This window comes from Lactuca saligna, chromosome 3, assembly GCF_052625555.1.
Source record: "Lactuca saligna cultivar CGN05327 chromosome 3, ASM5262555v1, whole genome shotgun sequence".
Lineage (NCBI taxonomy): Eukaryota > Viridiplantae > Streptophyta > Magnoliopsida > Asterales > Asteraceae > Lactuca > Lactuca saligna.
The window spans coordinates 34,417,015-34,439,546 of NC_136419.1; the positions used below are offsets into that span (position 1 = coordinate 34,417,015).

The window sequence follows — 22,532 nt, forward strand, 5'->3', positions numbered from 1 at the left end:
AAGTTTTATTTTTGAGATCGTATATTAGAATAGGAGATTTTTTTTTGTTTAGATTGTATTATCATTGGCAACGTATAATTGTATATACTTCACAATTCTGATAATACTTCGTCTTTCTTAACTTTTCAAAAATCAAACCCGACTCTCTCAAATACCATTAAAACTTAACATATTTTTATTCAAATTTAGTCGGTTCCATTCCAAATGGATTCTAGCTTTAACAAATAAATAATAAAAAAAGGATTAAATTTTTTATTTTTTTGATCGACTATTATATCTTAGTTATCATCCTACAACAAGTGAGAATGATAATTCTTTTTGGAAGCAAATATATTCGACAATTTGACATAGCGACTATCAAATTTGAGTTGTAACGGTCACATTGTTTTAGGATTTTAATTGTCGTTTTAGAATTCTAGTTATCCTTAAGTATTTTGCTTATCATTTGTAGTAGTTTAATTTTTTAATAAAATGTTAATTAAAAACAGTTTTATTTATTTTAAATAAATTTTAAATGTTTACCCGCTACGTCTATGTAATTTTCAAGTAAAAGTAGTTTAAAAAAAAATTATCCTCTTTTTTTTTTCACTTCTAAAAAAAAATGTTTATGTATTTTAATTATTTTGAAAAAATCATATGGGATGAGAACGATAGGATTTCTTTCCTGTCGTCATCCAGGAGCTCATATCCATACCAGCCATCACATAACTCAGCACAATTTCGGATAAAAGGAAAAGGTTAAGAATAATTTAAAAGCCATGTTTGAAGATTCATGTCAAATGGGTTAAAAATAATTTTAAATGACCAAGATAGCCCCATCCTTCATATCACTAATTTTTATTATTTATAATACACCCATGTATTTTGTTTGGACTATGATAACATAAAATCTCTATTTCTTGTTTGTATGCCTCAGGCAAAATGCTTTAATCCTTTCAAGCCCATCTTCAAGAGCAGATGGCTCAATAGCAAACGTTACACGCACCCAATTCTTCATTCTCAACACAAAACCTGCAAAACATTAAAAAAAAAAATACTCATAAAAAAAAAAAAGGCACTTCAAGTTTTCAACATAAACAAAAATCAACCAAAATAAATTATAATCACCAGGCAGAAGGATAACAGACTCCTCTTTAGCAAGTTTCGAACAAAACTCCATATCATCTTTTATCCCTTCTAACTTTGACAAGTCTAACTTCACCTGAAGCAATAACGTCTAAAAAGATTAAACATTTTAACTATAAAAAAGTTAGACAATTTGTATATACCATCAGAAAGAGAGACCCTTGAGGCCTTTGTAAACATGTAAAACATGAAATCTCTTTCAAACATTCATAACACATCTCAGCGTCTTTCCTCAGTATGTCAATAGTCTTCACAAAAAAATCATCACTTGTCTTTTCAAGAATTTGAGGAACAGCAGCCTGTATGAATGTTGCAGCTTCTGAATTTGTATTAAGAGACCTCTTTATGCACTCAATAAACTGAAGGAAAAGTACAAATATATTAAACATGTATAACTAATTTATGTATTCTATTAAAAAAAAAAAAAAAATACCCCATATTCTTTAAAAACACCATCAGGATCGTTTCTTGCTATCCAACCAAGCCTCCATCCAGGAATTAACCACCTCTTTGATAAAGATCCAAGGGTTAAAACAGGAACAACAGACCCAAAAACCCCCATTGGCACAAATGGCTTACTTCCAAAAATCAAATGTGCATAAGCTTCATCTGATATCACTAATATTCCCAGCCTTCTTGCAGTCTCAGCGATCTTTAAAAAAAGTAAATAATTCAAAATATGATAAGAAAGAAATAGATAGAAGAAAAACAAACACAAACACAAACACACACCTTTTGTAGATGATGATGTGAGAATATATTGCCACAAGGGTTCCCGGGATTGATAATGACCATGGCAACAGTTTTATCATCTGCCATTGTTTCAAGTCCATTCAAGTCGACCTCCCATCCTTTTTCTTGAACAAGGTCAAAATGGCGGACTTCAATCTGATTAAGAATGGCTAGAGCTTCGTAAGCTGGGTAGCCAGGTTTAGGAAGAAGAATATTTGCGCCTGGTTTTCTCAGTGAAGATAATACTACTTCAATTGCTTGTTTAGCACCGAGTGTTACATAAACATCATCCGGAGATAGTTTATAAGGGAGGTTGCGAGAAAGGAACTCGGCTATGGACCTGTTAATTTTAATCAAAACATTCAATAAATCGGCGATTCATAGGTCAAATTTCCCGGAGAACAAACATTTGAATGCAGATTTGGTATCGATTTCGATTTTGAATTAAGGTAGGACGAAAGGGATAGCACTAATTAATACCTTCTTGCTTGAAGAACTCCGCCTTTGGGTGCATAGCCGTTGAAGTTAGCAGAGCGGAGAGCATCGACTACTGCATCTTCTGCTACTTGAGTCGTGCGGAAGCATGGAAATGACGAAGGATCTCCATGGCCGAGAGGTATAATGGGCCTTTCATCACTTGGGTTTACGTTTGTCTTGACATCATCAAGAACAAGTTTGATTGAAAACGCTGATGCAGTCTTCAATTTGCTATTCTCTCTGAATTTCCACTCTTTCATTGCCATCTTCTGAAAGAAGTTGAAGCACGTAACTTAAGGATCAATTATTGGTGGATTATGTATTCATATATTCCGATTGAAATTCATGCGATGCGATGCGATGCTTTTCGACTTCGGTTTATTTTCTTACCACCTGTGTCTCACCTTCTCGGCAATCTAAAAGTATTAATTAATTTATAGTGTAAATTTATTTTGGATAATTACAAAAATTAACACTCACTGATACACAAATATCAATATATTCCTATCAAATCGTTATTTTACTTTAGATTAAATGATATCTGCTCGTTTAATTTTTAGTTTTGCGATTATTTCATTAATTGTTTTTAAGTTTTATAAAGTTATAAAATTTATTATTATTATTTTTTTTTTATCAAAATAATCGCATAACAATAGGTTTATTTTTGCCGTCGAAAAAACGGGTTTGTATATTTAGTTTGGCTGTCTAAGATTGCTTGATTTTTTTTCTTTACCGCTATTAAAAGTTATTATATTTTTTTGGACTATAGTTGCTAAATTTTTGGAATTGTGTTTTTTTAATCATCCAAAATTTTTATCCATTTTTTCATAGAGAGTTTTCAAGTCCAAGTTGCCGATCCGGCGTTACTCAAAATTTTGCAACCCAACCACGGAATCCGAGTAAAGAGAGCCACAAAATAATAGTATATTCATGTTGTGCACTACAAGTTATGATAAATTATACTAATTCTGTTCCAAAACTATTGTCCACATATAGATATAGAAAACAGATATAGATTAAGGAAAATTATTATCCACATATAAAAAAATAGATATACATCAAGGAGACATTAATTATAATTAATTTTATACAATAAAATGATAGTTTTGTTCTTACATTGTATTTTATGTTCCATTAAATGTTTGGTTTGTTAAGTAATAATGAGATAATATTTTGATAAAAAAATATTATTTATTTTTAGAAATAGATTATTATTTTGAGACAAACCAAAAAGAAAAGATGCATTATAATTTTGAAATGGAGGAAGTATTAAGTAATTCCTTCCGTCCCAAAATTATAGTTCATCTTTTCTTTTTGGTTTTTTCTCAAATTAATAGTCCACATCTAAAAATAAATAATATTTTTTACCAAAATAATATATTATTACTACTTAACCAACCAAGCATTTAATGGAATATTAAATGCAAAGTAAGGATAAAACTATCATTTTATTAAATAAAGTTAATGGTAATTATTGTTTCTCTTAATCCGTGTGTTTTTTTGTTTATAGACAATAATATTTGGATGTAGGGAGTATTAGATTATAACATGTGAAAATCATGGTTAGTATTTTATAATGGTTATGTATAAATAATATTTAAAATAATTAGAAAAAATAAATATTTTTATTTAATTCATAATTAACAAACAAATTATAAAATATAGCAGATGTGCAAAAAAAAAAAAAAAAAATGTTTCTTGAAATAGTATGTAAGATGATGTCGTAAATTAATGATAATGGTAAATTTAGGATAAGATTTATGCTTAAAATTTGATTTTTTTTTTTTTTAAATCTAGATGTAAGATTAGAAGATTGTAATTAATTTACCACAAGTAGAAAAAATCTATTTATATAAACAAAATGTATTTGTATAGACAAAACAAACATAACTTTATTTTATATATATATATATATATATATATATATATATATATATATATATATATATATATATATATATATATATATATATATATATATATATACACACTAAAGATATGAAGCTTAGGAATAGTAAACTGAATATTTTTTTGATAAAAATAGTCCCTGCACTTTGTTCCTTATTCTTTACCTATTTTGATATTTTTGGTTCTTACAATCTATATTTTTACACTTTTTAGGAACCTTTTAATATTTAAAGTTTGGCTACAAAACTTTAATGGTTTGATAATTTTGATCACTTTTCTAAAAATTTGTTAATTCCTACCCCTTTAATTCTTTAACCGTTTTGAAACTTCTGATCCTTGCAGTTAAAACTTTTACATTTTTTCATAAAAACATGAAAAAAACGGTCCGGGGCAAACTCCGGGCTTTTCATCATTGCACTTTCTACGTCTGTCATATTTATCGATTCGGAAACAATATTGAAAGCTTCTGGCCCCGCGTAGCGGGGATAACCTTTCTAGTTATTATTATGTTTTTTATCCACATTATGTCAATAACAGTGCATAAAAAAAATATAATTAGGTTTAAGAAATTTATTTATTTTATTGTATCCACAGAATAAAATAAACAATATTGTGGAACCAAAAGTCAATATTGAATTATTTGTTAATTTGTAGGTGGAGTCGGTTCAAGAACATAACATCCTATTTTCAATATTACAACTAAAAAACAAATATCGATTTGAGTATTTAGATTTATATTTTTGAAAGACACCCTTCATGTCATGTTTATATATTATATTTTCTTTTAAAATTATTAAATAAAAGTATACGTTTTTTTTTATTATCACAAATACATTGAACATCAAAAATTTGTAATTTTAACCAACTAATAAGAGGGGTGTACACTAACTTGGAATACTTCATTTGAAATGACTACAGTGATAGATATGGCATACGGGCATTTTAAATCTTAACCATGCTATAAATATAACATCCTAAGCAATCAACACTCGGTTGCATTGTTGATGTTTGACTTCTTTAAATGGCAGTTGAAAGTATTTTACTACTCATTTTTGGTTTATAAGGCACCAATTGGAGATGCTATTCTTTAGCATTTTGGCTGCTAAAAAGAATATAAAGTAAGTTTCTATAAAGAGCTTTTATGGGTTGCCAACTACTTAACAAACACGTGTTAAAACTTTGATGGTTTTTTCATGGGGATAATGATTTAAAAAGGTAACGAAGTTTCAAAAGTGTACAAAAAAGACCATTGTTGTTTTTTTTGTACACAAAATACCATTTTACCGACTATTGTAGGTTATCTGGTTTTTAAATGTTCAAAAAATACCATTGTTGTTTTTTTAGTACAAAAAATACCATTAATGTTATTATTTGTACACAGAATACCAACAAAATACACATGTGCTCAACTAAAACATTATGATAACCAGGTACTTCAGGTAAATGGGATGAGATGAGCGTAATCAGCAAGTGCTTGTTTAATTTTTATTGAAATTGTTGGAAAAGATCTTACTTCCACCGTATGATCAGCCGAACAAGATTACAGGTGATGCTTCGGCTGATAAATTTTTCTTCAAATCGGGAAGATCAAGAATCTGATCAAAGTATCGTGTCTCGTAAATGTACTTCGGCTGAATAAGAATTTTTGGGTTTTGAGAAGCTGTGGGGATTTGCCGAGAAACGGAGGTGGCCGGTGAGATTCCGGCGTTGATGAAAGTAGGCAGATGATTAGGAGGAAGAATAAGAAAAAGGGTTTTGCCATGGTGGTGGAGGGTGGCGATGAACAACAGTAGTGACCGAAGTGAAGTGGAGGGTTCTTTATAAAAAATAGCTAAATTTCCATTACATTCAAAGAAGGAAAAATAACTTAAAAAGGTAACGAAGTTTCAAAAATGTACAAAAAAGACCATTGTTTTTTTTTTGTACACAAAATACTATTTTACCGGCTATTGTAGGTTACCCACAAGGTATTATTTGAACACATGTGTACTTCATTGGTATTTTGTGTATAAAAAATATACTTTAATGGTATTTTGAATACTAAAATTAAAATAATGGTATTTTTTGTACATTTTTGGAACTTCATTACCTTTTTAAGTCATTATCCCTTTTTCATGCTGCAAAACAACATTTTGGATATGGAAAATGGACACCAGATGGAAAAAAAATCAACAATTAGGTGCATTTTAATCAATTAAAGTTGGCTCCTGCTTCCAATTTTATTTTAGCCCCCTTTTTGTTGTTTTATGGTGCTAAATCGGAATCTCATTGTAGGATGTCACTGAAGGAGGTTAGGAACATCGAGCTGAAATTAAATATGGACCATTTAAAGTTATTGTTAGTTTCTACTATATAATTATTGACTTTTTTTTCCCTTTTTTAATGATGTTTTCTAATTAAACCATTGTACTTTCAAAGTAAATTGCTTTAATAAGGGGAAAAAAATGAAGTAAAATCAATTAAAAAAACAGAAGTTAAAAAATAAAAAATAGGTCTTTCTAAGAAAAAACATGAGAGCTTCTGGTCTAATCTTTGATGCATAGAAGCCTCAAGCTTTAAGAATAACAAAAATTCTATATCATTTTAGAGAAAATCACATGCTTGTTTGACTAATTATAACAATACATTTCAAAGTATAATACTAAAATAGAAAATAGTGAAAGTAGGATGTATAACAAATAAATTAAAGAAGATTGTAGAAGAGATAACATGAGATGAACAAGGTACTAATACGATTAAGTATGACCATATCATCTGCTTTATCAATAATATGTATCATAATCTAGGATTTTGGCCACCTAAAATTACATGTTGCGCCAATAAACTATTGATACACCAACAATATTTAAGATCTAACCAAAGAAAAGTCCAAAATCTTTTAGTAAGCGTTCTTTAATGAACAAAAAAGGATAAAGTAATTCTTATAGGTGAATATTTTTGGTGAATAGTGTACATACATATTAAACATGTACTTCATGACCTAGAATGTATATTGCTTTTCCCCGTTACTACATCCCACACCTATAGAAAAGCCTCATCTTATATGAAGTTGTATGTGTATGTCAATAGAAAACTAAGTATAAAGAAAGAATAAAATCATTAGTTATTCACTTGGTCATACTATTTCTCTCTCATTATAGAGTTCCCATATACATAAATCGACATTGAAGCTTCTAAAAACTTCTGTTCATCAGAGCCTGCAATATATATAATGTACTATCATAAGAAAAGCACAATAGGCGACAACTAGTTGAGATGACACTTTTAAGTACTTCATAGGTGACATGAAGATCAATTAGATGTTTTAACAATACCAAATATTATTATGCTAAAAAGACCAACTTCATTTCTCACAAACCTTAAAAAATAGTTACTTTATCCATAATATTTAGAAACACAATCACCATTTAAAACCACAAGAGCTTTGACATGAGTTGGCTAATTTTCAAATTGATTTTTTTCTAAGATTAGTACCTTACCCAAAGTTTGTAGATTCATTTGATGAGTTGAGTAACTTTTAACAAATAATACTGTTAAGTTAGCAAACCAAAAAAAACAAAGATTACTAGATTACAGTATATATCATCACCGTAATGGACTTATGTAACATTCATTTGCAAGAGATTCAACAGGTCATTCGATAATTATACACTGTTGGCTAGATTTAGAGTTGAGAATTGAAACGAAAGTAAATTTCCGATCCCCCACTGAAACATGATAAAAAGAAGATAGAAAATCTCAAAAATCAGCACATAAAGTTGAGATTTTTTTCAATCATGTATCTTTTTTCTCATATATATATATATATATATATATATATATATATATATATATATATATATATATATATATATATATATATATATATATATATATATATATATATATGGTTAGGTTCATGTGAGACGATCTAATTTTGTGAGACCGTGAGACGCATTTTTTAAATTTTTTTTAGTAAATTCAAGTTCCGAAAATAATATTTAAAAAAGAATTTTTGGATTTTACTATTTATTTTGCATTTTAAAATTATTTTTTAGAATATGTACAGTGAAATATTCTATTAGAATATTTCACGTATTTTTCAAAAAAATGGAATTTTTTTTATTTTTGTTTATTTTTTTAGTTAATTCAAGTTCCAAAAATAATATTTAAAAAATGAATTTTTAGATTTTTTTATTTATTTTGCATTTTAAAATTATTTTTTAGAATATGTCAGTGTAATATTCTATTAGAATATTTCATGTATTTTTCAAAAAAAAAAAGAGATTTTTTTAGTTAATTGAAGTTCTAAAAATAATATTTAAAAAAAGAATTTTTGGATTTTTCCATTTATTTTGCATTTTAAAATTATTTTTAAATTTGATCTCACGGTCTCACAAAATTAGAATGATGTCAAATGAACCTGAACATATATATATATATATATATATATATATATATATATATAACCTAAAATTAAAAATCTTGTCCTAATTTATCAACTATATGAAGTAATGCGGGATATACATGGGGTGCTATTGGTAAGTCATAGAGCCCTAAATTCTTTCAATAAAGTGCCAATTGTGCATTCGGCTTGTATTGAATAAGAAAATCGAAACGAGCATGAGGAAGATAGAGAAAGAGTACCTGAGATTAAACCATTCATCGGATGGATTTAGTTTATACTAATACTTCCATCTCAAAGAAAATGGTAGTCAACCTTGAGTTTCAGTGTAACGCCCGCCGATTCGGACTAGTCAATTTAGAGATAATAAACGTTAAAAATGACTTTTTGATAGAAGATGATTTAGAATAAATAATCTTATCCAGGTTATAGAATATGTCACAAGGGTTCCGTACATATAAATGCTGAAATCTGAGTTATAAGAAGAATTTTGACTTGTCGAAATTTTACGGCTAAACCGGCACGGCACCGTGTAACGTAAAAAATGAATTTTTGATGAATTTTTTTTAGCCTTAGCGGTCTAAATAAAAGTCGTAGTAGACGTTAAACTAAAATCGTGCATATAGAGAACGTCCAAATCTTACTTCCTATGAGAAAGTTATGATTTTTCTAAGATTTAGCTTAGTAATACACAACCTGAAAATCTAATTTTAGATTTATCGATTTTTAATTGACGAAACCTAAATGAGAATTGAAGGTCTCATTAATAGGAGCTCAACGATATAAAGAAAGACAAAAACGAACGTCGGATGACAATGTTATGAATTTTTAACGGACTTTTAAAATGCAAAATAAATAAAAAAAATCTAAAAATTCATGTTTTAAATATTATTTTCGGAACTTGAATTAACTAAAAAAATAAACAAAAATAAAAAAATTCCATTTTTTGAAAAATACGTGAAATATTCTAATAGAATATTTCACTGTACATATTTTAAAAAATAATTTTAAAATGCAAAATAAATAGTAAAATCCAAAAATTCTTTTTTAAATATTATTTTCGGAACTTGAATTTACTAAAAAAAATTTAAAAATGCACTATTGGCTAGATTTAGAGTTGAGAACTGAAACGAAAGTAAATTTCCGATCCCCCACTGAAACTTGATAAAAAGAAGATAGAAAATCTCAAAAATCAGCACATAAAGTTGAGATTTTTGTCAAATCATGTATCTTTTTTCTCATACATATATATATATATATATATATATATATATATATATATATATATATATATATATATATATATATATATATATATATATATATATAGTTAGGTTCATGTGAGACGATCTAATTTTGTGAGACCGTGAGACGCATTTTTTAATTTTTTTTAGTAAATTCAAGTTTCGAAAATAATATTTAAAAAAGAATTTTTGGATTTTACTATTTATTTTGCATTTTAAAATTATTTTTTAGAATATGTACAGTGAAATATTCTATTAGAATATTTCACGTATTTTTCAAAAAAATGGATTTTTTTTATTTTTGCTTATTTTTTTTAGTTAATTCAAGTTCCTAAAATAATATTTAAAAAATGAATTTTTAGATTTTTTTTATTTATTTTGCATTTTAAAATTATTTTTTAAAATATGTCAGTGTAATATTCTATTAGAATATTTCATGTATTTTTCAAAAAAAAAAAAAAGATTTTTTTAGTTAATTGAAGTTCCGAAAATAATATTTAAAAAAAGAATTTTTGGATTTTTCCATTTATTTTGCATTTTAAAATTATTTTTATATTTGGTCTCACGGTCTCACAAAATTAGAATGGTATCAAATGAACCTGAACATATATATATATATATATATATATATATATATATATATATATATATATATATATATATATATATAACCTAAAATTAAAAATCTTGTCCTAATTTATCAACTATATGAAGTTATGTGGGATATACATGGGGTGCTATTGGTAAGTCATAGAGCCCTAAATTCTTTCAATAAAGTGCCAATTGTGCATTCTGCTTGTATTGAATAAGAAAATCGAAACGAGCATGAGGAAGATAGAGAAAGAGTACCTGAGATTAAACCATTCATCAGATGGATTTAGTTTATACTAATACTTCCATCTAAAAGAAAATGGTAGTCAACCTTGAGTTTCAGTGTAACGTCCACGATTCGGACTAGTCAATTTAGAGATAATAAATGTTAAAAATGACTTTTTGATAGAAGATGATTTAGAATAAATAATCTTATCCAGGTTATAGAATATGTCACAAGGGTTCCGTACATATAAATGTTGAAATCTGAGTTATAAGAAGAATTTTGACTTGTCGAAATTTTACGGCTAAACCGGCACGGCACCGTGTAACGTAAAAAATGAATTTTTGATGAATTTTTTTTAGCCTTAGCGGTCTAAATAAAAGTCGTAGTAGACGTTAAACCAAAATCGTGCATATAGAGAACGTCCAAATCTTACTTCCTATGAGAAAGTTATGATTTTTCTAAAATTTAGCTTAGCAATACACAGCCTGAAAATCTAATTTTAGATTTATCGATTTTTAATTGATGAAACCTAAATGAGAATTGAAGGTCTCATTAATAGGAGCTCAACGATATAAAGACAGACGAAAACGAACGTCGGATGACAATGCTATGAATTTTTAACGGACTTTATTAAGTGAGTGCATATTTACTTTCATCTTATACATAGATATGAAGTATTTTATATAATTTACATTCTATGTGTGCATATTATCTGTTTACTTGAGATCTATGTTGGATGAAAGATTTAAACTTTGTTTTTCATATCTAAATTGTATATGTTTTTATAACGCGAGATCCATATTGGATGAAAGATTTAAACCTCGTTTTTCAGATCTAAACTTTTTCTTCAGATTGGATCCGTATATGTATTTTCTTTTCAGATCTAAACTTTTTCTTCAAATCTAAATTGTATATGTATTTCATATCTACAAATATGTTGGGTAGAACATGGGTAGATGAAATAGCTGGTGTGTGATGAAAGATGAGTTGGAGGATGAGATGAAAGGTGATATAAAACATGAGATGAGGGTGAGAGGTGAAAATGATAGAAGCCTTTACCCAAGTGTTGGCCCCGTCATCTAGTAGAGAATGGATGACAACCAAAGACTATTCTAGACGGTTCGATTGAACACTAGCACGCACACAATATGTAGGTATTGTGAATGATATGTTCACCCGGTGTACTATAAAAACCCATTGACATGTATTGCGGGTGGACTCTCGCAAATAATATTGTCGATAAATGAGAGATATGGACTTAGCGCCCGTTGGATGAACCCTGACAACTATGGATTTGGTGCCTGTTGTATAAACCCTGACGACAATGGACTTTTTGCCTATTCCTTAGGACGATCCTAAGGAATGAATGAATAAAGAGTAGTTGATTCTTAGGGTAGATCCTTAAGAGTAAAAAAGATAATGGGGATGGGTAATTGGGTTGATGTTTTGATGTTTAAACATAATAACTATATTATTGTTGGTTGAAAACCCTATGTACTCACCAACTTTCGCAACCCGACCCACTTAGGTTATTTGTATCATAGGTGTCGATATAAAGCTACGCTACACCGAGAGATTAAAGAGATGTAGATCACTAGTGTAAACGAATGTAAGTTCTGTTTATGCTTATGTTTCTGTATTGACGATGACATCCCAAAGTTTTAAAATGAATCAAATACATTTCTTCAAAAATGCTTTGATAACATATTTATCATGTCTTTCTGGGAACAAATTCTGCAACACTTTTCTTTAGAAAGTTAGTATGATTTGAAAATAAAGCATAAACAAATCGGTCTTTTCTAACCATGAAAATGAGGATGTCACAACACCATATGAAAGATCTTTTAGATCATATGTCCTTTGGGAAGAACGATTTAAAATGTCATTTTTTTTCTAGAAACATTTTGTGGACCCTCCTTGGTTGATAAAACCCGGTTGGTCTTTTTTTTTTTTTTTTTTTTTTTTTTTTTTTTTTTTTTTTTTTTTTAATATAGTATCAACAACATGAATACTTTAAGTCCCAACCTTTTAGGCTGAATGGGTAGGTGGCATGGTGCCAATGTGGCGCTCCACCTTAATTATCTTTCAATGTCTTCCAAGGTTGTTAACATGAGGGATCGATTGTTTTTTGGGTTTAAGATGGACATCAGATTAGGGGTGGAGCCAAGATTTTAGATTGAGGGGGGGGGGGGGGGGTGCAATTAGCTTTCTTAATTTTATTTTTGGAGAGATCCTTGCAATTTTTGGAGTTGATTCATGTTTTATACTGGTCTTCACAAATCTTCAATTGTATCAAAACAATTCCTAAATTATCATTAGAAATCTTGCATAATGTAACAAAAAGTTAAACAATTAACACACACATAAACTAAACAAACATTTATAAATAGATGGCTAACTACCAAACAATTTGGCTAATAAATATTTGTAAAATTAAAAAGCTTTTAGGTTAAATCAATGTTGCAGAAAACGTTAGACGTTTGCTAGTCGGTGAACTTGGGTCTAGGGATTAATCGGGGACCATTAATTATTAAGAAAATTATTCAAAAATTTATAAATCTAACTTTAATCGTAAGAATATAAATAAATAAGCATAAAAGTTTAATAATAAGTTTAACTAGCACAACATTTATCATCCAATTAACAAGAAAAATTATTCAAATTTTAATATATCTTAAGAAAAAAGAAGTAAATTTGGGTATTTGTATATTTTAAAACATCTAAATTTTGAAAATTTTGGAGAAAAAATTTAAAATTTAATTTTTTAATTTTTTCTTTTTTTATATATTAGTTGAAAATTGAAATACTATAAACTTTTGAAATTTTGAAAATTTTGGTTTAATATTTAAAATTTTGAAATTTTGAAAATTTGGCCGATTAGGCTGCCTAGGACCGATTAGAACCATCTAGTTCCGACTTTGACCCCCTTTGACCAAAACCGATTAAGCTTACCAATTAGCCTTAATCCTATTCGATTGAAGACCGCCTAACGATTAATCCCCGATCAAACAGTCGCCTAGACCGATTTTTACAACACTGGGTTAAATACACAAGTAAAAAGAATTACAATTAATTTGAAATGACAATTTCATGCTAATAAAGCACATCAATTCATAAAGTCAGTTGAGGTGAAGGATATATCTAGGTGCAAGAATTTTTTTAGAAAACAAATAAAAAGAAGTATATCTATAAGAGGACAATCTAATAATTTAGCGGCATATGACATTACTAATGTTATGGACATTGGGGAGTTTGAGAGCAACTCAAAGTGAGTTGTTAAGAGAATACGCTGCACAAAAGAGGAAAGAATAAGCCGTGCAGCAGAGGTGGCCATCGATGACGGCGAGTGGCGACGGAGAATGGCAACCGATTAGAGAAGGAGAGGACAAAATCTGAAAGATTTAGGGATCAGATCAAAGCATGCATGTGACAATTCTCAGACAGTGAGTCTTAGACGATGGAACAATAGACATGAATCATGAAAAAGTGATTGGTGGTAATTTTTTCTAGGTTATGATTTTTTTTAAAAGATCTATGAACTTGTAAAACCTCTTATGATTGAATTTCTTTAATTATTGAATTTATTTAATTATTTTAAGAACTTTTGGCTAGGATTTCGAATTTTTGTGATAGATTTAAGAGGTTGAAATTGATTGGATTTTGTTTTCTTTTAACAGATTTTCTAAATTAAATGAATTAATTTCCTATTTTCATGGCCTACTCTTCAAAAAACTATTAGTTTCATTTTCTTTTTCAAATGGAAATGGTTTTTAAATGATTTATATTGTATAGACTATATATAGTGTGCTTTAGACAAGTTGGGGGTGGTTGAACACACGTACGCGCCGGTACTGTCTCCGCAACAACATTAGATCCGAAGATTCCATGAAAAAAACATAATTTTAACTTATAAGTTTAAAACATGAAAAATATATTTAATATTCAGTTTTCCGTTCAAAACCTATAAAAAACTTTTATATATATATATATATATATATATATATATGTATGTATGTATAAACAATAAACCGGTAAAGGATAGAAGCCATACAGTGGTAAATTCAATTTTTTATAATTTTTGTTTATCTTTTTAATTTTTTTCAAAAAAAAAAAATCAAGGAGGGTGGGATCGGATTGGATCCCGATTCTACGATCCTATGATTTTACCCCAGATAAAATCTATATATATGATCTGGCTCAGTTTACATACTTATGATCGTACGATCCTACGATCAAGATCGCGATTTTGAGAACTTTGATGTCTTCCATATCATGTCATGTTATTGTCTCCATCATAGTGTGGTGTTGCGGATACAGAGCAGAAAGACGACAAGAAAAAATTTGTCGTTCTTGCATGACTATGGACTTTGTTGCTAATGGAGATAATGCCTACCACCAACAATAGATGCCACATTAGTTACCACCAACAACCATCTCATCCACTTCAACCAACCTTGCGTCACTATAAGAATGTATGACGACAACATCTATGCCGACGACACCGGGACAAACAATGCTATGTTGACAACTTCTCGTCGAGATAGGGTTTACCTACTTAATTTGACTTGCAAACCTGTGACGGCGATTTGTCGTTGCCATATATTTGGATGGAAGGAATAGTAATTTATGCGGTTTTTGAAAGCCTATATCAACGACATGTCGTCGGTATAGGTTGCGTAAATTATCATTTCTATTTAATTATATTAAGTGGTGTAGAAAATAGAAATAACATTGTTTTTTCGGGAGCAATTTCAACAACATGTCATCGAAATACAATGTGGCTATCCGTGTGAAACTTTGTCCTGACGGCATGACGTCAACACAAATAAGTTTTTAATTTTTTTTATTTGTTAGATAATCAAACGACGTAGTATTCATTAAACCTATACTGGCGATTTATCGTCGGCATCAAGTTTAACCTGAATGAGAGCATCAATCAATGCTTTAGTTGCAGCGGTGCATCCAAATACGATTTCTCTCTTGATCTCTCAGCGATGAACGTCGAGAGAGAGAGAGAGAGAGAGAGAGAGAGAGAGAGAGAGAGAGAGAGAGAGAGAGAGAGAGAGAGAGAGAGAGAGAGAGAGAGAGAGAGAGATGCTTTGATACATGTACTGACACTACAAGAAAAAAAGTAATTAGCAACGACAAAAATCACCGGTCAAGGCTAGAAAGGTCGTCGGTAAAGGCAATAGCGGCGACACGTCGCCGTTAAAAAGTCGTCGATACTGCTCTATCACTATTACTTAAAATGTTTTCGGTAAAGATATTTGTCGCCGTTAATGCTCTTGTCGCGGTAATACCCTATGTCGCCACTAATAACCTTGTCCCCGGTAAGTCCTTCTGTCACCAATAATAGTGTCGCGGATAATAACATTTTTCATTTTTTTTAGATCAATGTTTTTTGGTGCAAAAAAACCGATACGTAACGACATTAAATGCACCAATATGTAACCAAATTCACATACATATATCAAATGCACACATATACCACATATACATAAAATACACATACATTCAAATATATATTATACACATATACATACTGTAACACTCTAAAAAAATTCAAGCCAATTTAAACTTTTCAAAAACATCCCAATTCATTAAGTTATTACAAAAAGGTTTTCAATACATTTATTATCAGAGTATCCCCAGAACCATAACATAAAACATAAACATGAGGAGCGGTACGATCACGCCTTCTCCTTGCCACGGTCTCCTGAAGTACCTGAAAAACATTAAACCACAACTGTAAGCCCGAAAGCTTAGTGAGATACCCCCAAAATACCAACCACATATACCACGCATAACATATCATAACCGAACAGAACAACCATGCACTTCGGGTCTACTGTGTGACTGGTCCGCCGCACCGGACCTTCGGTCCACCGGGTCCACCCTTCGAGTCTAGCCATATCCCTCGAGTCTTCATTGTGGTTGGTCCGCCCGGACCGGGCCTTCAACCCACTTGGTCCACTCTCTGAGTCTACAGTATGACTGGTCCGCCCGCATCGGGCCTTCAGTCGGCCCGATCCACTCTCCGAGCCTCGGCACGTCCGGTCCGCCCTCGTGGGGACTACAGCCTATCTGGACCGCTCGCTGGGCCTTCGAAATAACCGGTCCGCCCTGGGTATGTTGGCCTACAGCACAAAACAGGACCCACCTCAACCCAACCCCAGTCAACAACCATGTGCACATAAACATACAATCATATAACATTTCACATCTAATCAAACCGATCTAGCATATAATATAACATAACATACTCTAAACAGGATACCGACCTAACCGGTCACTAGCATAGCATCATCCTATATACCAGGATACCGACCTTAACCAGGTCTCTAACATATACCATCCTAACTATTAGGATGCAAACATAACAAGGCAACAACATAACAACAATACCCGGATTACAATCCGATGAAGGGCCGACCTTGGTGCCTTAGACCTTGTTGATATAGTGAGGATAACTCACCTCGCAATTGTCGAAACTCTGATCTTGAAAAGCAGACTCCCGAATCACCGACTCACCGAAAATCCCGAACTAGCCAACATAGCAAAAATAATCATTATGTTAAACATATGTCCCCTTATTGGGCCAAGGCCAAAGTCAAATTCTCATACAAAGCCCAATATTGGCCCAATTTACTAAATTGGGCCCACCTCTACAATCGGGCCTAGATCCATGGTCCTTGATAATAATTGGGCCCAAAATACTCCATTCATACTATTCAATCAAGGCCCAAACTTATTAGCCCAATAACAACCCAAACAAGCAAGGCCCAAAATTAAAATGCAACAGAAGGGGTACGCTAGGTGTACCCTTCTTGGTACATTGGGCGTGCAATGATGCTTCACAATTTTGGATCGGGGCACTGACGCGCTACGTTGGGCGTACTCCCTTGTCACGCGGGGCGTAACTTCGCTGCTCAACAAGTTCATGTAACTTCTTAATGGTTTAAGCTCTTAAGCCCAAACTTCAGATCCTTAGGCCAAATATGTCTAGGATTCGTAAAGTCTCAAACTTTATTATCTGGGACGTCCATAAGGTTCTTAATCCAAGGTCTTAATCCATTTAGACCAATCTATATCACATATGAGACAACCAAAGCCCTTGGGACCTTATCTTTCTTATTCAAGACCTCTCCTAAGGTCTAAAAGGACAACTATTCTCAGCCAACTCGAGACATGCATCAAGATGGGGTTTTTAGGACAAGAATGATGTCAAAACTTCAGAACACATAAATCTACACAATATGATTGCCAAGCAAGAGGATTTATACCTCAAAAGGGCTCCAGAAGATGATGTTATTCCAGATCTAAAAGCTCCAACTTCCCAAGTCCTTCTTTGACAACTCCCTCCTTTTCTCTTCTAAGCTTAAACTTCCAAAATGAGCTTCCCAAGGTCAAGATCTCACAAAAAGGAAGGGAGAGGCGTTCTAGGGTTTCTATGAGGTTGGGGAGACTAATAATGAGGCTAAGGTTCGAGCCATTATGTTCCTTATATAGTGGCTTACCCTCAAATTAAGGTTTAAAGACTCTGGACGTACGCTGGGCGTACATCCAGTACGTTGGGCGTACGCCCCCACAAACCCGCTTTCATTTACCCAATTACGCTGGGCGTAACCCAGCCTACGCTGGGCGTACCCAGTGTGTACCATTCTTCATACTTGGCCTTCCTTATCCACTTTTCCCATTAAGGGCTATAATCGATAATATCTTCGAAATGCCGTAACTCCTCTATTCTAAGCCCGTTTCCGATGAACTTTACATCCACACAAAGGTGGCGAGAAGCCCTATGCTTCTATCAACATACACCAATCCGAAACCTTCTCGAATAAAACCCATTGCCCATAAAAGACCGAAACGCTTTTACTCTTGATCTCGGGAGCCCATGAATAGATATTTAAGAACGGGGCGTTACACATACACCAAATACACATTTTCACATATATACACCAAATCGAAATACATATATCAAATACACATAAATTTTGCAATTAATCTCCAAAATCACAATGAATAGAACCTGTAGTGACTAGAAATCAACAACTGGTGCAGTGGTGATTGTAATCATCGCTGGTGACAGCAACACACCCGACGGTAGCCTCGGTGACTGTGGAGGAAAAATATATGTTGAAACAATATTTTTGCAACTAATCACAAGTACAACTGAAAATCAACGGTAAAGAGAAGGAAAATGAGAAATGAGGAAGAAAAACATGAACATCGGAGCAAATCGACAGCACCAGTGCCTAAATTAATGTCACAATGGAATCGTCAGAGATGTCGAAGTGGGGAATTTCCAATGGCCTAAAGATGTCGCCGATATGTCTTAGCCTTTGGGAAAGGCCGATTGAGCGAAAGTCGTCGGAGGAAAAAGGAAAAAAATGCACACAAATGAAAGCTGAAAGTAGAAAGAGGAAGTGTTATCTGCGTCAATCTTTAGTGACTGACAATCAGTAGCGGCGACACTTAAAATCTTTAGCGGCAACAATAACCAATAGCGCCGATAACTAATGAGAGAACTTATGCAGTGTCTTTTTTTTTTTTTTCGATCTTTAGCGGCGACTTTTTGTCGACGGTATTGGGTTTGTGCGAAAACGAGGCCTAGCTGTTGGATTAAATACTCGGTCGGACGATTGGGGTTTACCAGAAGGGGATAACACGTATTCAGTTAACAAGATATTACCGGCGACACCTTTATTGGCGATAAAAGCTTTTAGTGGCGACAAAGTGTTGTGTCATCGATAAAAGTCATTGTTGCCGTTAAAGGCGTTACCGATAATGTGTTGATTTCAGGGTCGATCCAGACGGTGGACAACCGCCTAGGGCTTACGTTTCCAGGGGGCCCAAAATTTATGGGATGTATATATATATATATATATATATATATATATATATATATATATATATATATATATATATATATATTATTTAAATGATTTTTAGGATCTAAAGTTTGTTAAAATTCAAATTAACTCAAAAGATAAAGAATTTGGTTTGCTTATTATTGTTAATTGAACACGTATATAGTAAAGAGAAAATGATATTTTTTTTAATAATTATTATATTTGTCTTTGAGTGATTTTTTTTTTCCGGACCCCATATATCTTTGGACCGGCCCGGTTGATTTTTTGTAGTGTGATTTGTGTTGTAGTCTTTTTTTCATTTTATTTTTTTCATAACCTTCTTTCTCCTCTAGCTTCTAAGTACTTAAATAAGGTTTGCCTAAATTTCCAAAAACAACAAGAATGAAAATAATTACAATTTTTATTAAACCCGGCATTTGATAATTTTATAGTCAAAATCATTACTCAGTATTTTCATCCATTTCACTTTGTATATGTTCTAGACTGCGATTTATTTGTTTACGTTGATCGTTTGAACATATGCTAAAAGACAACATTTACTTATTCCTTACATCTATAATACTCTAAATATATTATTACTTCTTTTACCAAAAGTAAGATAAAAACACTTAAAATTTTACAGATAGAGTAATATTTTTGTTTGGACATTTATGCAATGGGAAGAATACAAAAACGAGACCACGATACATGAATACAAAAACGAGACCACGATACATGAACCATAATAAATAAAAAGGTGACGACAATAAAAACAAAACAACCAAACCACTTTAACCCAAAACCAAAATTAGAGTTTGTGTGTTTTGGTTTTGCATGCAATACCCTCTCTATCGAGCTGCCACATACTCCCCTCTGCATGCGTTCCTTTTACACCATTTGGCCACGCACACCCACCTCGTCCTCGTCATCTCCTTTTTTTCTGTCACTATAAATATCCATCTCCTTCCATTCATCTTCTTCACTCAAACCCTAATTCTCTCTTTCACACATGCAAAACACAGAAGAGGTCATGGCAAGTGGATGCCTTGAACAACACAGATTCCATCCTTCCCACCAAATCTATCTTGCCAGCAAAAAGTCACTCAGGGACATCGATATCCCACCCCGCAAGCTCCTCAGCCGCCGTGCCTCCGCCTCCTCGCAGGAGGCCCTCATAGACAGCATGTATCATCAACAGCAGAATGAATCTCCCAGGGTTCTTCCCGAGGAAACACTCTTCAAGAAATTCTTGCCTTACAACTCCGGTGTGGATTCTGATGAAGATGCCGATCCCTACTCTGCTGATCATTTCCGTATTTATGAGTTCAAGGTTCGCAAGTGTACCCGTAGCCGATCTCATGATTGGACCGACTGTCCCTTCGCTCATCCCGGCGAAAAGGCTCGCCGGAGGTGTCCTCGTCGGTATAATTACTTGGGTACAGTCTGTGCAGACTTCCGTCGTGGGAGCTGTAGCCGTGGTGATTCGTGTGAGTTTGCTCATGGAGTTTTTGAGTGTTGGCTACATCCTTCTCGCTACCGAACTGAAGCGTGCAAAGACGGGAAGAACTGCCAGCGCAAGATCTGCTTTTTCGCTCACACCCCGCGTCAGCTCCGTGTGGTGCCACCGGAGACGACGGCTCCAGTGAAAAAGCATCATTCGGAGACGTGTCATTGTTGTGCCCATTGTCGGTGCCTTTCAAGTGTCCATCACATCAATTCGCCAACCTCCACTTTGAACATTGATATCGACAGCCTTTCCATTTCGCCACCTGCTTCTCCGCCCTTCTCTCCGGCCAGATCCGGAGCAGGGTTCTCCCCTATTTCCCGATTTGCAGACAGGCTAGCTAGAGCCGAGTCGTTGGGGATGACCCAATTTGGAAACAACAGTTGTATGCAGAATGAGTCGATGAATGAGCTGATCAGCAATCAGTCGCTAACTGAACTGATGAGATCTATGGAGGCCATGACTGTGGAGGAGAATATGAATATGAACTCGCAGTGGGTAGATGAGTGCTTCAACAACGGGTGTGGTGGTGTTTATGATTTGTCTGATTCAACTCCGACTTCATTCTCGAGGAGCAGCAGTTCAAGCCAGAATGTTTACAATGACAGCCCCGTAAATGGTCCAGATCTTGGATGGGTGAATGATCTTCTGACATAGACGAATCAGATTGATGGGTGGTGTAAATTATGAGAGGAAGAAGTGGCGGATTATTTGAAGTTATTATTTTGCTTTTATGATTATGAATATTATGTGTATTGTTGGTTTTTGATGTGAAATAAATCTAATCAGTTAGTTGTTTAATTACGAATGCAAGAAATAAAGTTGGAGTTTTACATAAAGATCCCATAAGAGGTGTGTCTCGGAGTCTTAGTTGGATTTGCTCCATAAGTTATTTTTCTTACAACTCAAATCTGTAGTAATTAGTTATTTTTTACATGCGTCTCGGTTAAATTTGTTCCACAAACTATTTTTCATTTAATTTAATTTGTTGGATATGTTATTTTTCCATAGGGTTAATGGACGTGTATGACTTGTACATGTGAGTAAGCATTCATCCGACAATTCTAAGGTCCATTAGAGTATCACAATCCATAGTTTAATAGAAGATACAACCAATAATCACAATCCTTATCCATAGTTTAATAGAAGATACAATCAATAATCACAATCCATAGTTCAATGGAAGATACAATCCATAGTTTAATTTAATAGTTTAGAAGATACAATCCATAGTTTCATAATTTAATACTAGTTTCATAACATAATAAAAGGGGTCGAATATATTTAATCGATTGAACTATTTAATTGGTATTTAATGGATTAAATTTAATTATAATAGAAATAGTTACGTTGTTGGTATTTGATGGATTAGATTTAATTATAGTACGTAGAATATCATGTTAATGGAAAAAAGGCGTATTTGATTGAACTTTTTAGATGAAATGGTGGACAAAAAAACAGTTAGAATTTTCTTAAAGTTAAAAAATGG

At 32.3% G+C, this 22,532-nt stretch overlaps 1 protein-coding gene and 1 pseudogene across 1 annotated transcript; one reads left to right on the plus strand and one right to left on the minus strand.

The window, feature by feature from the left end:
• Positions 1-725: 725 nt before the first annotated feature.
• On the minus strand, positions 726-2,757 carry LOC145035127 (nicotianamine aminotransferase 1-like). Its single transcript, XM_078983720.1, has 6 exons — positions 2,338-2,757; positions 1,858-2,197; positions 1,559-1,777; positions 1,269-1,484; positions 1,108-1,201; positions 726-1,011 (listed from the first exon to the last, which is right to left on the minus strand). The coding sequence occupies exons 1-6, from the start codon at positions 2,598-2,600 to the stop codon at positions 893-895; spliced, it is 1,251 nt and encodes a 416-aa protein (XP_078839846.1). The 5' UTR covers positions 2,601-2,757; the 3' UTR covers positions 726-892.
• Positions 2,758-20,533: 17,776 nt separating this feature from the next.
• Positions 20,534-21,865, plus strand: LOC145033530 (zinc finger CCCH domain-containing protein 2 pseudogene; annotated as a pseudogene).
• The last annotated feature ends 667 nt before the right edge of the window (positions 21,866-22,532 follow it).